General features: G+C 42.8%; 1 protein-coding gene across 3 annotated transcripts in view; it reads right to left on the reverse strand.

Annotated features, from left to right (window-relative positions):
• The window catches only part of UGGT1 (UDP-glucose glycoprotein glucosyltransferase 1), a 147,172-nt gene that overhangs the window by 76,677 nt on the left and 54,367 nt on the right, over positions 1-16,128 (reverse strand). For all 3 annotated transcript variants that reach the window (XM_008158130.3, XM_028134827.2, XM_028134826.2), the window contains 4 exons: positions 15,200-15,319; positions 12,992-13,077; positions 11,345-11,480; positions 7,241-7,372 (listed from right to left, as the gene is read on the reverse strand). In XM_008158130.3, the coding sequence (XP_008156352.3) occupies positions 7,241-7,372; positions 11,345-11,480; positions 12,992-13,077; positions 15,200-15,319 (474 nt within the window). The remainder of the gene's footprint in view (positions 1-7,240; positions 7,373-11,344; positions 11,481-12,991; positions 13,078-15,199; positions 15,320-16,128) is intronic.

Below are 16,128 nucleotides of genomic sequence, written 5' to 3' on the forward strand. Positions count from 1 at the left end.
GGAAGTGCAGGCTTCTAGCAGAGAAGCCCCAGGACAGCACTGGAGAAAATAACTACAAGTTTGGACATAGCAGCTCTTACTTAAGAGGTTAAGAGCAACAGTCTGACTTTACCCATACCACCCCTCCCCAAGGCAGTGCAGCTCATGGCCCAGAGGTACCTCTGTGCCTGTGGCTTCTCCTGCAGAGGAAAGTGAGAGCGAGTGAGCAGGCCCTGGCTCCCAACTATCTAGGATGCTGCACAGAGGCTCATTTCTCTCATCCATCCCAAAGCACCGACCGGGAGCTGCATGCCGGAGTGGGAGGAGGCTGGGAACACAGACGCTGCTTTCAGGGGGCATTAATGGAGGCAGATCATACTGCCTTCATCAAGATGTACACCCATGAGCCACCCAGAACACCTCCTCCACAGACTCCCCCAAGGGCTCACGGTACCAGTGCTCACCCCAAACACACTCCACCCTGTGGCGGCTTCCAGTGCACTCCTGACAGTGCAGAGACGGGTTTTGCCAGATGGCCAGTTAGCACACACAGAAAGTCAGCCCAAATCTGTGGGCCAGAAAGAGCCAAAAGACTTGAGCTTTAGGGCCATCTTGGGGGAAACAAAAGGGGGCTGGTCAGGGCTCAATATTGACATTGCAGAATCAAGAGAATTTATACAAGCTTCTGAATTCTGTATCAGAGGGAACAAAGAGCACGGAGCAGGTGTATCCACAGACCGTCAGGATGCCTCAGAATGCCTAGCAGCCTGAAGAAAGGTATTTCTCACCCAAAGGCAGACTAGAGAAAGTGACTGCTACTTCAAATGCAAAGAAAGCAATGCAAAACTGCAAGAAACATGAAAAATAAAGAAAGCATAACATCACCAAAAGAATCACAATAATCTTCTATAAGCTGATCCCAAAGAAAGGAAGACCTGTGATTTACCCAATGAAGAATCCAAAATAGCTGTTTTAGGGAAATACAATAAGCTACGAGAGAGAGAGAGAGAGAGAGAGAGAGAGAGAGAGAGAGAGAGAGAGAGAGAGATTCAACAAAATAAGGCAAACAATATCTAAGCAAAATTAAAAGTTTAACAAAAAAAAAAGAGAAATCATAATAAAAGAACCAAGCAGAAATTCCAGAGCTAAGAAATACAATGAATGAAATGAAAAATGAAACAGCATTAACATCAAATCAATCAATCAGAAGAAATAAATCTTTGAGTTAGAAGACAGGAACTTTGAAATTATATAGCCAGAGAAGAACAAAGAAAGTGAATGAAAGAAATGGTATATGGTTAAATTGGAAATTACTGGAGTCCCAGGAGACAAGATGGAGAAGAGGCAGAAAGCTTATTTTAAGAAATGGCTGAGAACTTTCCAAATCTGGGGAGAGATTTTGATATCCAAGTTCATGAACTCATCAAAAAAAAAAAAAAATCAACTAAAGAGATCCTCAGCAACGGACATTATAATGAAACTGTCAAAAGTCAAAGCCAAAGAGAGAATATTAAAAGCAGCAAGAGAAAAGAACCTTGTTGCTTTAAAGGAAGGCTGTCAGCAGATTTATCAGCAGAAACTCATAGGCAAGGAGAGTGGCCTGATGTGTTCAAAGTGCTGAAAGAAAAAACTGCCCACTAAAAATACTCTCCCAGGCAAAGGTATCCTTTAGAAATGAAATAAAGACTTTCCCAAACAAAAGTTAAGAGTTCATCACAACTAAACCTGCCCTACAAAAAATGTCAAAAGGAATTCTTTAAGCTGAAGTGAAAGGATTCTAATCTATACTAATAAAAGCCTAGGTGGCATCTCACCCTCTCGTCATCACAAGATGGTCACCTCCATGTCATCACAAGATGGCCGCCACAAGATGGCCAGCAGGGGAGGGCAGTTGTGGACCATCAGGCCAGCAGGGGAGGGCAGTTGGGGGTGACTGGGCCTGCAGTGGAGTTGGGGGCAACCAGGCTGTCAAGGGAGGGCAGTTAGGGGCGACCAGGCCGACAGTGGAGGGTGATCAGGCCTGCAGGGGAGGGCAGTGGGGGCGATCGGGCCGGCGGGGAGGGCAGTTAGGAGTGACCAGGCTGCAGGGGAGGGCAGTTGGGGGAGATCAGGCCGGCAGGGGAGGGAAGTTAGGGGTGACCAGGCTGGCAAGGAAGGGAAGTTAGGGGTGACTGAGCCAGCAAGGGAGGGCAGTTAGGGGTGACCAGACTGGCAGGGGAGGGCAGTTAGGGATGACCAGGCCTGCACAGGAGGGCAGTTGGGGGCAATCAGGCCTGTAGGGGAGGGCAGTTAGGGGTGACCGGGCCTACAGGGGAGGGCAGTTAGGGGCGATCAGGCTGGCAGGGGAGGGCAGTTAGGCATCAATCAGGCTGGCAGGGGAGTGGTTAGGGGGTGATCAGGCTGGCAGGCAGAAGCAGTTAGGGGCAATCAGGAAGGCAGGCAGGCGAGCAGTTGGGAGCCAGCAGTCCTGGATTGTGAGAGGGATGTCCCAGATTGGAGAGGGTGCAGGCTGGGCTGAGGGACACACACCCCCATGCACGAATTTCGTGCACCAGGCCTCTAGTAATGATATAGTAATCAAAACAGCATGGTACTGCATAAAAATAAACACACAACCAGAGAATCAAGAACTCAGAAATAAATCTATGCATATACAGCCAACTAATGTTAGACAATGCCAGAAACCGATCATTGTCACTAATAGAGAAATGTGAAAAGGGAATCCGGAAGGCTGGTCAACCTTAATTGCTCTGAATGGTCGGAGCTAATCACTCATTGTTTAGTTGAGACATTGGTAGTTAAAGCAGCCTCCACCTGTTAGTCATATGTAAATTCTTGCTGATTGTCTATTATTGGAATTTCCTGCCTAAAGGATTTGGGTGTATCTCATAACCTTAATAAAAGGGATGGCAAGGCCAGAGCAGTGGTAGTCCACCCCCTAGAGGTAGACTCCCGCCTGGCCCTCCAATATCGCCAAATTAATACTTTTCTAGTCTCTTTTCATTTGTGTGCGGCCTTCTCCAGAACCCGAACCCTGAACAGGAACCCTGAACCACGTGGGACATGAAAGGGGCTCCCACAAGACAAGGAAGCCAAGAATACTCAATGGGGAAATGATAGTTTCTTTGATAAATGGTGCTGGAAAACTTGATAAACACATGCAGAAGAATGAAATTGGACCACATCTTACACTACTCACAGAAATTAACTAGAAATGGATGAAAGACTAAAACACAGGCCTGAAACCATAAAACCCCTAGAAGAAAACAGATGGAAAAAACTCCTTGACATCAGTCATGGCAATGATTTTTTTTTAGATAAGACAACAAAAGCATAAGCAAAAAGAAACTAATGGGACTACATGAAAATTAAAAGCTTCTATATAGCAAAAGAAGCAAATAACAACATAAAAAAGATGTCTATTGAATACATGCAAATCACATATATGATAAAGGGTTAATATCCAAAATATGTAAGAAAAAAATGTCTGATTAATAAGGGGTAGAACAACTGAAAGATATGTTGCCAAAGTCATAGAGATGACTGACAAGTACATGAAAAGGTGTTAAATGTCGCTAATCATCACAGAAATGTGAATCAAAACCAAGATGAGATATCATCTTATACCTGTTAGAAAGGCCATCATCAAAAAGTCAAGAGATAACAAATTTTCATGAAGGTATGAAAAAAAGGGAACCCTCATGTAGTTGATGGCAATATAAGTTGGTGCAGCCACTGTAGAAAAATGTATGGAGGTTCCTCAGAAATTATAAAATAAACTATGACATGATCCAGCAATCTCACTTCTAGAGATAGAGCTAAAGGGAATGGAGACAGGCTCTCAGAGATATCTGCATTACCATGTTGTCACTGCAGCATGACTTATAAGACCCAAGATATGGAATCAACCTAAGTGTCTATCAGAATGGATATATAATGAAACTAGAGGCCCGGTGTACAAAATTTGTGCACGGGTAGGGTCCCTAGGCCTGGCCAGCAATCAGGGCCTATCAGGGCCTTCCAGCTGCCGGCTGGGGCTTTCCTTCTGGCTGACGTCGAGGCCTTCTTTCATTCTGCGCCGCCCCCTGGTGGTCAATGCACATCATAGTGAGCAACTGAACTCCCGGTCTCCTGCTCAAACTCTCAAGGGGACACTTTGCATATTAGCCTTTTATACACACACACACACACAAATATATATATATATATATGGCATTATTCAGCCAAGAGAAATAAAAAAGTCCTGCCATTTGCAATATCATGGATCTAAATAAATCAGAAAGAGAAAGACAAGTACTTATATGTGGAATCTGAAAGAGCTGAACTCATAGAAACAGTAGAATGGTGGTTGTCAGGAGCTGGGTATGGTGTAAACGAAGAGATGTTCTTCAAAATATATAAACTTCCAGTTATAAGTTCTGGGACCTAGTGTACAGCCTGATGATTACACTTAACAATACTATATTATATACCTGAAAATTGCTAAGAGAGTAGATCTTAAATAGTCTCACCACAAAAAAGAAATGGTAATTATGTGAGGTGATAGAGGTGTTAACATTACTGGTTAATCATGTACCAAATCAACAAACTGTACACCTCAAACTTACACAATGTTACAAGTCAACTATCTATATATATAAAACCCTAATATGCAAATAGACCGAATGGCAGAACAACTGAACAAACAGTTGCTATAACGTGCACTGACCACCAGGGGGCGCATGTGGAACATGGCGGGCATCAGCAGCAGGCAGCAAGCAGAGCGCAGAACATGGCAGGCGTCGGCCACGGCAGGATGGTGGAGCAGGTGAGCAGGTGTGCCTGAACAAGGCAGGACGCCAGTCGCTGTCATCGGGATAAGCCTCTGGTGGTTTACTGAAATTTCTTTTCTCCCGTACGCCACTGTCCCCCCCGGCACTCGTACCTGCTGCTGGCACCGGGACTGCTCGCACCTGCTGTTGGCGCCCAGCATTGGCCCCAGTTGCTCCATGCTGTCAGCAGGTGCGAGCGGTGGTTGCTGGCCCCGATTGCCCCTCAGGGCTTCTCCACCTCCCCCTGCTCCTGAGGGGCGATTGGGGCCAGCTGCCTCCTCTTGCACCAGCTGCTGGTGACAGCCCTGCTAGCACCTGCTGCCAGCGCCGGAGCCACTCCTTGCACCCACTGCTGGCGCCCAGCGCTGGTCTCGATCACTCGGTGCCATCAGCGGGTGCAAGCGGCAGCTGCCGGCCCCAATCACCCGTGAGGGCTTCTCCATTGGCCCCTGCTCCTGAGGGGCGATCGGGGCAGCAGCCACTGCTCACACTCGCTGACAGCGCCGGCCCCACTTGCATCTGCTGTTGGCACCAGCCCCAATCGCTCCGCACCATCAGTGGGTGCGAGCGGAGCTGGCGCCATCAGTGCATGGGAGCAGCAGGAGCGGGGCTGCTGGCAGAGAGGAGACCGGGGCCCACAGCGGGAGGGGCTGGGTGGGGGCGCAGAGGATGGGCCGAGACCCTCACCTGTGCCCATTGCAGCCTTGTGGCCCAAAGCTCCTTTCAAGGTGCATGAATTCATGCACTGGGCCCCTAGTACCACAATAAAGCTGCAGGAAATTCCTTATCATTGGCTGTAAACAACAACGATACTAAAGCACATAATAGAAATAGTAAAGAGGAAAAACAAGCTGTCATCCTCATAGACCCTCTAGCTCCTGGTATGAATTTACCTTTTCAAACAAATTGGTAGAGAGCCAGTATTTTAATTAGTTTTGTACTCAATATCAATGTACACATATACTAAACCTGTGGGTTTATGTTTTATTTTATTTTTTCACTTATCCCTCTAAAAACTTTCAATCCCAGGGTAGACAAGTGTCACCACCTCCCTAGGAAGCTTTCATCAATCACTGCCCAAACTGGCAGAGCTGCCCACGGTAGGCTTCCCACCTACAACATGCCAACACTACCATCACAACCACACTTCATGCTGTGTGTCACTCCCCAACAGGCGCCCCAACAACAGGCACCACGCTTGTTCCCTTTCTATGATAAAGGGGTGACCAGGTGTGTCTAAAGTAAAACATTATTCCTTATTTCAAAGTATTTCAGAAATGTCTCTAGTTGTTAAGTTTTGTTCTTACTACGTAGTTTTTTGTTGAAGATCTCTAAAACGAGGAAAATTTATAGTAGCAGATCTCTTAACCAATATAAGGTAATACAACAAAGACTTGCTATAGAGCATGCTCAGTTCTTACACTGGTGAGCTACTCTCTAGAATGCACACATATTAGCTCCCCTCATTTGAGCTGTTTGTTTACCAAAAATCATTTGTGTCTGTTTCCAAACCAACTGTTTTCCTTAGTGAATGAAAAAAAAAAATTTAATATTATACAGCCAACAAAATATGACTGCAAAAAGAAAAAGTCGGTCTCCCGAAGAAAAACTGAATGACTAGCAAAATTCAAAAAAGTGAAAAACTAAAAACAGCTGATGCTGAATTAGATGTGGGTAAGACAACTACAAAAGGGGAGATGAAGATTATAAAAATCTCAAAGGATTCTATACTCAGATGAAAAAGAAATAAACAATTAATCATGAGTATGACTTCTAAAGGAATGATAGCTCAGATCTCCAAAGAGAAGAACCAAAGGCCTTGTTCTTCATTTGAGAAAAAGAAAGCCATTGGTAAACAAATATCCTTTTATAGTTGTAAATTAATATGTTCTGGAAATGTATTTTGATTCACTGCCACAACATTTGTTTTCAATAAACTGACCACCTCATTACTGCTTGCAATAGGTAAGAGCTTTACTGTACTTAATATTAAACTAAGGAACATACTAGCTTTAAATAAAATTTTCAAATATTTCTCTATATTTTTATTACCACATTTTGCCATTCTGTTTATTACATTTCTTAAGACATTTCCGTCTTTAGCCTGAATAACTATAAATGATACACACTGTCATACCTCATATTCTGGCAATCAATCATACTTTCAATAAATTTTATCCAGAATATACAGTATATCATACAAGTACTACCATTGCATTGTGAAAATGAAAAGGCTTTTCAATTTAATATGCCAGCTAAAAAATCAGTATCTTCACAAAATTGAAATATAAACTACATTTGTAGACTCAGAGATGTGATCTGGTTTCTAAATTTTTAAATGCTAGTACCTAAGTACTTTAACCAGCACCACTAATAATGACAACATCAAAAAAGGGAGGTGAGAAAAGTACCGTGTTGCCGTCCAATGAGAAATGCTGAAGAATCCTTACCTTCCGATTCTGATCATAAGCAGAATCAATCCCCAAAATGCTGTTCACTTCTACATATGGGTATTTCTTCTCCAGGACACTGACCACATGTTCAACTTTCACCTTTTCTCCAGTCCTTACTTTGTTATATATCTGGAAAAAAACAACTGGTTAACCAACTACACTTTTCAATTTCAGAGCGTTTATTACAAAAGATTAATGAATGTGGAGGAAAACATGACTATTTTTCTTAAAAGGTCAAATGGAGTCAATAGGGGCTAGCAATTCTCTTTTCCATATACCTCAATATGCCTTCTTTTTTTAAAAAAATATATTTTATTGATTTTTTACAGAGAGGGAGAGGGATAGAGAGTTAGAAACATCTATGATAGAGAGACATCCATCAGCTGCCTCCTGCACACCCCCCACTGGGGATGTGCCCGCAATCATAGTACATGCTCCTGACCGGAATCGAACCTGGGACCCTTCAGTCCGCAGGCCAACGCTCTATCCACTGAGCCAAACCGGTTTCGGCGCCTTCTTTTTTTTAATTAAATGTATTAACAAGTTTCAAGTGTGCCACCACCCAAAGTCAAATCATCTTCAGTCACCAAATACTAGGCCCCTTTAATTCCCACCCCTCTCACCCATTCCCTCTGGTAATCATCATACTATTCTCTGTATCTGAGTTTGTTTATAACCCACATGAGCAATATCGTAGGGTTCTTAGCTTTTCCTGACTGACTTATTTCACTTAGCATAATATTCTCAAGGTCCATCCATGTTGTCGCAAATGGTAGTACCTCCTCCTTTCTCATGGCTGAGTAGTATTCCATAGTATATATGACATCCTCTTTATCACATCCTCTATCGAAGGACACTTTGGTTGTCTGCATGTCTTGGCCACAATGAATAATGCTTCAATGAACATAGACGTGCATATATCTTTGCAAATACATGTTTTTGAGTTTTTCAGGTAGATACCCAGGAAAGGGATTGCTGGGTCACATGGTAACTCTATTCTTAATTTTTTGAGGAACTGCAGACTGCTTTCCACAGTGGATGTACCATCCACATTCCCACCAGCAGGGAGTGAGGGTTCCCTTTTCTCCACAGCCTCTCCAACATTTACTATTTGTCTTGTTGATAACAGCCATTCTAACAGGTGTGAGGTGGTATCTCATTGTAGTTTTGATGTGCATTTTTGTAATACCTACTAAAGTTGAGCATATTTTCATATATATGCATTGGGCACTTGTATGTCTTTTTGAGAAGTGCACATTTTATTAGACTGTTAGCTTGGTGTTGAATTGTATGAGTTTTTTATAGATTTTGCATAGTAAACCTTTGTGGGTTTGCAAATATCATCTCCCATCTGGTCGGCTGCCTTTTTGTGTTGTTGCTGGTTTCTTTGCTGCACAGAAGCTCTTCAGTTTGACAGAGTCCATTCATTTATTTCTGCCTTTACTTCCCTTGCCTCTGGAGTCAAATTCATAAAATGTTCGCTAAGACCAAGGTCCATTAAGTTCAGTTCCTATGTTCTCTTCTATGTTCTTTATTGTTTTCAGATCTTGTATTTAGGATTTTGATGCTTTCTAGATTAATTTTTGTACATGGGGACAAACTGTAATCTAGCTTCATTCATTTGCGTGTGGCTTTCCAATTCTCCCAGCACCATTTACTGAAGAGGCTTTCTTCTCTCCATTGTGTGTTTTGGCTCCTTTGCCAAGAATTATCTGCCCATGATCACGTGGTTTTGTTTCTGGGCTCTCCCTTCTGGCCCACTCGTCTGTGTTTTTCTCCCAGTGCCAGGCTGCTCTGCAGTAGAATGGGAGGTCAGGCAGTGTGATACCTCTGGCTTTGTTCTTTTTCTCGAGGTTGCTTTGGCTATTCGGGGTCTTTTGTAATTCTATACAAATCTGATTATTTTTTTCCTCTATTTCATTAAAAACTGACATTGGGATTTTGATGGAGATTGTATTAAGTCTGTATATTGCTTTGGGTAATATGGCTGTTTTAACAATGTTGATTCTTCCAATCCACAAACAGAATATCTTTCAATTTTGTTGTGTCTTTTTCATCTCTTTTAATTATGCTTTGTAGTTTTCAGTATGTAGGTATCTTCCTAGGTATCTTCTTCTGGTGGCAATTGCAAAAGGAATTGTTGTTTTTTTCCATTTCTTTTTCTGAAGTTGTATTATCAAGTGCTTTTTCTGCATCTATTGATAAGATCATATGATTTTTATTCTTTGTTTTGTTAATGTGGCGTCTTGCATTGATCGATTTGTGTGTGTTAAACCATCCTGTGCCCCTGGAATGAACCCCACTCTATCATGATGTATCATTTTTTTAATATATTGTTGTATTTAATTTGCTAGTATTTTCAAGATGCCTTCTTAGAAACTATATATTGATAAAATGACCCAATCTGTTCATACTTACATTAAGCCCCAAATGTAAAACTGTGTTAAATTTTCCAAAATCTGAATGTAAGTAATCCTTGAAATAAGAACTCATGTCCATGATGTTTAGAGGAAATAAGTTGCAATATATATATGGCAAAATCCCTGTTTTTATAAAGCAGACATAAAACAGATGTCCATACATGTGCTGTTAAACATCTAACGGGAGTCCTCAACCTTTTTAAACAGGGGGCCAGTTCACTGTCCCTCAGACCGTGGGAGGGCCGGACTATAGTTTAAAAAAAACTATGAACAAATTCCTATGCACACTGCACATATCTTATTTCGAAGTAAAAAAACAAAACGGCAAAAACACCTGCATGTGGCCCGCAGGCTGTAGATTGAGGGCACTTGATCTAGAAGGAAACAAGGCAATCTTTTAATGGTGGTTAACTTTAAGGAGCAGGATTAGGGAGTGGAGGCAGCTAAATTTTAAATTCACACTTTAATATTATTTAGGGAAAACATTTACAGTGATTTTTTTTTTTTTACTTTTGCAATTAAGAATAAACAAAAATAAATAAAAACTCATTATCCTTTCTTTCACATAACTATGGGGGGATCGTTAAAAAGCAGACTTCACACACCATCCGCAGCACCGTCTCGGACTTCCTCATGCTCCCGGCCCTGCTAACTCCCGCCACCCTCACTGCGCAGAGAAACAGCAACGGCTGACCTGGCACCCCGGCCGCTCTCCTGACCGTCATCAGATCCATCTCCACGCGTGATCAGAATGGCGTTTCTAATTGTAGTTTAACTCTGGGATCTGCACGCCTGTGCCCCCTGGCTTCGATAACCAGGTGCTCCTCTCCACTCGGCTCTCACAGTCCTCTACTCAAGTCCTATTCACAACTTAGAATCACTACCTCTGATCTGCAGCCATTGTTCACCTACTCGGGTTGTTCCTGCTCCACGCGGCGGGACAGCGGCCCCTCCCTAACGACGCCGCGGCCACCCTCGTGGCTGAGGCCTGGTGTTGCCACAGCCAGCTGTGCTCCCACACTGCGGGTGTCTCCACCAGACCGCCAGTTCTCTGAGGACACAGGTGACTTCTCACCCCCGTTCTCTACCCCTCCCAGCTAATATCAGGTCTGGAAAAGGGCCTTTGGTGACTGTTAGCCAATAAACACACATTTTAACTAATTAAAAAGCACCCCTGACTGAATCTCTAAATAACAGCATAATAGACAGCAGACTGACTCCATGTTTCCAGGTAAAATAAATGTGGTGAGACTCAATGCTTCAGATGGTTTTGAATGATTACCACTAATCTGTAACAGAATTAATTGGTACTTCTTCTGAATATAATAATTTTTAAAATTTATTGACTATGAAGTTTTTTATATTTGAACTTGAGCAAGAATTTTAAATATATGTAAAATTAGGGCATTTAAAAGTTTCCAGTTAATATGAAGAAAGCAGACATTGAGAATTTCATGACTTGAATAATAAACTCAGTCCTAATGAAAATATCATGATGGTCTTAGAGGGGAAAAGCAAACATTTTTTAAAAACAAGTAGAAAACATCACATTTACCAAAAGACACTAGCTAGTGATTTCTTACCTTTTCTCTTTAAAGATATACCGAATTCTCTTACCACACACTGTTTCTTAGAGTAGGTTAGATTTAAAAACTCTTCAACATTTTGAATGAAAACATACCTGCATCAGGGTTTGGAAGGCGTGATAATGATCCACTTCCTGGGCAGCATAATTATATGCTCTCATAATAGCCACTCCAGCATCTTGCATCCCATCCACATCTTCAGAATCATTAACCACGAAGATTAAACCAAGTCTGAGGACAGAAAGAAGGAGCTGCACCCCTATGTTCAATGCAGCATTATTTACAACAGCCAAGATATGGAAGCAACCCAAGTGCCCATCAACAGACACAAACACAAAAGTGAATTACCATTTGTGACAGCATGGATGGACCTAGAGGGTATTAAGCTAAGTGAAATAAGACAAATACCATGTGACTTCATTTACATGTGGAATCTAAAGAACAAAATAAATGAATAAACAAACAGACTCATAGATACAAAGAACAGACTGATGGTTGCCAGAGCGGAAGGGGGTTGAGGTGAAAAAGGTGAAGGGATTAAGAAGTACAAGTTGGTAGTTACAGAATAGTCATGGGATGTAAAGTACAGCACAGGGAATATGGTCAATAATATTGTAATAACTATTTATGGTGCCAGGTGGGTGCTGGAAATATGAAGGGGAACACTTTGTAAGTATATGACTGTCTACCCACTATGCTCTACACCTGAAACAGGAAAACTATTCGTTATTGAAAAACACAGTTCACATCCTACTCCAATATGGTTGGCAAAGGCATTCATCACTTACAGGATAAAAAAGGAGGTTTCCAAAGGTGGCTTGGACTTTCAACTGTTGAAGCAAGCTGTTTCACCCTAATCGGTTTGGCTCAGTGGATAGAGCGTCGGCCTGCGGACTGAAAGGTCCCAGGTTCGATTCCAGTCAAGGGCACGTACCTGGGTTGTGGGCACATCCCCAGTAGGAGGTGTGCAGGAGGCAGCTGGTCGACGTTTATAACTCTCTATCCCTCTCCCTTCCTCTCTGTAAAAATCAATAAAATATATTAAAAAAAAAAAAAAAAGCAAGCTGTTTCCACCTGGCTGGTGTGGCTCAATGGTTGAGCAATGACCCTGGAACCAGGAGGTCACCAGTTCAATTCCTGGGCAGGGCACATGCCCGGGTTGCAGGCTCGATCCCCAGTGTGGGGCATGCAGGAGGCAGCCGATCAATGTTTCTCTCATCATTCATGTTTCTATCTCTCTCCCCCTCTCCCTTCCTCTCTGAAATCAATAAAAGTATATTTTTAAAAAGAAAAAGAAAACACATTGTTCTTCAAAGGCATTCAACTACCCTGTTGGTATACTTGGCAACACAAATGAATTAAGTGTGTCTGTGTGCACCTAAACAATGCTTGTCCTATACATGCAGTCCTCCACAGTCTAACAAAAGCTGCTGGCAAGACTGTCTGCACTGAAAGGGAAGAGGCTTGTGACATAGACACGCACTCAGTAAAACCCTTTCCCTGGCAAGCAAACTCAGACCACAAACTCCTCGTGTACAAGCCACTGATGAATAATTCAGCGGTGGTAAGCTTCTATTCCTTGAGAATCAAACTCTTTACCCCAAAGATGCTGGCTTCATGTTGCTATTAATGATTCCCACTATTAATTATCCTACAATTTAATAGCACCAGTCTTGCACTTAAGAATGACAAACAACATCTCAGTTTAATTAAACAGGTCATCAAACCAACACCAGTGTTACCTCAGTGGTATATGGTTACTAAGGAACATCTCAGCTATGCTCATCAGCTCTGCCGTGGTCTCATGCGCAGGATCAACCATGAAAACCTGTGGGCAGAGGGAAAAGAAAGCATGAGATGACATTCACTACGAGGTCCCTGGGCCAATAAAAATGCCCACAGTCCTTTCACCTAAAGGCCCTCTTTTTCCAATTACTCTCGAACCCCGTGAGACAGGAGTCACACAAATAGCAATTACCCTCCCTTTACGTTCAAAAGCATGGCCCTGACAGGACACGGGGTTTTCTCAGGGTCAACGCTGCTAACGTGGGTACGGTCCAGATTGCTAACACGTTCTCTTTACTACACCTTAAAAACCCAAGTTTAATTAACTCTCTCACCTTGGAAAATTTGGATTAGATTTCTAAGGATCTCTGAATTCAGAATTCAATTTTGAGACAATAAAAGCTATCATTATTAAGTTTTCACATGCTTTAAAAATATTATCCTCTCTAATAATAGACAAATATGCAAATTGACCATACCTCTGACACACCCACAAGCCACGTCCAAAAGCCACGCCCACCATCCAATCAGAGCGAGTATGCAAATTAACCCAAACCAAGATGGCTACAGCCACAGAGAGCAAGGTTTCTTAGGTAACAGAGGAAGCCAAGCTTTCCGCCTGCCCTTGCCAGGCCTAAGCCTCCACTCAAGCTACAAAGTTTCAATTATAGAAGGTAACAAATTCAAACAAATGGCGGCAGAATGGAGGTTGAGAGAGCAGGCCAGGGTTGCCGCCAGCAACAGGGGAAGCAAAGCTTTCTGCACACCCTGGCTGGGCCCACCCGCTTAAGGCAACAAAGTTTCAATTATAACCCCAACACAGATGGCTTCTGGCCTCGGAGGAGCCCCAGGCTTGGCTCCGCTCCAGGCTACAAAGTTTCAATTGTAGAAAGAAAACAAATTCCAGATACCAGTGCCTCTGCTTGGGTTGCCAGGTGGCGTGGCCGGCCTGCAAACTACCACAGGCCCCTTGCTCAGGCCGCCCCACACCCCAAGGGAACCCCCACCTGATCCGGGATGCCCTTCAGGGCAAACCAGCTGGCCCCCACTCCTGTACCAGGCCTCTATCCTATCTAATAAAAGAGTAATATGCAGATTGATCATCACTGCAACACACAATATAGCTGCCCCCATGTGGTCAAAGATCCTGCTCCCATGTGGACACAAGATGGCCACCACAAGATGGCCAGCAGGAGAGGGCAGTTGGGAGGCACCCGGCCTGCAAGGGAGGGCAGTTGAGAGGGACCAAGCCTGCAAGGGAGGGCAGTTGGAGGTGATCAACCCTGCAGGAGAGGGCAGTTAGGGGTGACCAGGCTGGCAGAGGAGGGAAGTTGGCGGAAAACAGGCTGGCAGCAGAGTGGTTAGGGGGTGATCAGGCTGGCAGGCAGAAGCAGTTAGGAGCAATCAGGAAGGCAGGCAGGCAAGCAGTTTGGAGCCAGCAGTCCTGGATTGTGAGAGGGGTCCCATATTGGAGAGGGTACAGGCTGGGCTGAGGGACAACCCTCCTCTGTGCACGAATTTCGTGCACCGGGCCTCTAGTTTCATTTAATAAGTCAGACGTATGGTTAAGAAGTAACACAGACATTCTGGCTGGGAAGGAAATAGGTGGTTTCGAGAATAAGGGAAGTACAGAGGACAGTGCTCCTTGAAAGTTCTGAGGAAGCCAACCTTGGCACTCACCTGCCTCTTACCTCTTTAGGAGCCAATAAGGGCAGAGAAGGAAATGGGAAGGAAAAGAGGGCGAATTATGAACCCTCTTCCAATAACTACCTCAAGCACTGAAATATGGAATAACAAATAGGACAGAAAGACTTAGTTAAGGAAATAAACTGATCTATTAAAGTTCAGGGATTAAGATATTTAAGAAAAACAAGTAGCAACATATGTATCTTCACTATCTTAAAAATAAAACAACACAGTCTGAATCTCCAGGTTGTGGGGTGAGAGGCATTTCCTAACACACTAATCTTACAGCCCTACAACGATCAATACATTTCAAACCCTCTTCATGTGAATACGGAGCTGGGCCAAGGGGGCACTGGCAGCGCAGCGTTGGGCAACAGCAGCTAGGAAGGAGAGAAGTGACATTCCAGATGTGACAAAAGGTAGGAGAGCAGGCAAGGCAGAAACAGAGTTCACACCAGACAATGAGGACTTTTACTTACCATGTTATGTAAGTTTTTCCTGATCTGCCGGATAACACCAGGAAAAGTGGGTCGAAGCAACTCTTGTAGACTAGAAGGCCATGAATTATATCTGGTATCGACCTCCAGGTTGTTGATCCACTAGAAAAAAAAATACAACATGGTACATACACTTTAGTCAACATTAATGAAATCTGCAGAAAAAATAGACTTTAAATTGTTTTAAGAATTACACAGTTAAACACCATTTTCAAAAATATAAAGATCAAGTAAAAAATGAGTGGCTAAACATAAGCCAAGAATAGAAGATACTTGCAACTTATAAAAGTAATAAAGGACTAGTGTCGAGAATATGTATGGGAGAAGGTGGAGAGGGGATAAGTGATAGAAGGGACTTGAGTTGGGGTGGTAAACACACAATATACATATACAGATGATGTATTGTAAAATTGTATACCTGAAAACTATAATTTCATTAACCAATGTTACCCCAATAAATTCAATTTTAGAAAGAATATGTATGGAAATCTAACATCAATAAAAGGCAAACAATATATGAGAAACAAATTAGTAAAAAACATGAATGAGAAATTTATAGAAAAAAATTCATGAGCAATTAACACAAGGAAAGCTGTACATCGACACTGGTCCTCTGAGACATATAAACTGAAAGCACAATAAAACTTCAAACTCATTAAATTGTAAAAATTTAAAAGTTTGTCAAGATCTAAAAGTAGGCAAGGACACAGAGCACTGAGAATTCTCATGTATGTTCGTGTCTGGAGCAGTGACTTTATTTACTTATTTATTCATTTTTCAAATATTATTTTTATTGTTGACACTGATACCAAATTTTTGGACTGGAACCCGGATTCTTTGTCGGCTGGAGTCGAAGAATGAATCCATGGACAGAAAGTGGTAGAGCAAAGGTGGCGATTTATTGAAGAACA

This window comes from Eptesicus fuscus, chromosome 11 (genome assembly GCF_027574615.1).
Source record: "Eptesicus fuscus isolate TK198812 chromosome 11, DD_ASM_mEF_20220401, whole genome shotgun sequence".
NCBI lineage: Eukaryota > Metazoa > Chordata > Mammalia > Chiroptera > Vespertilionidae > Eptesicus > Eptesicus fuscus.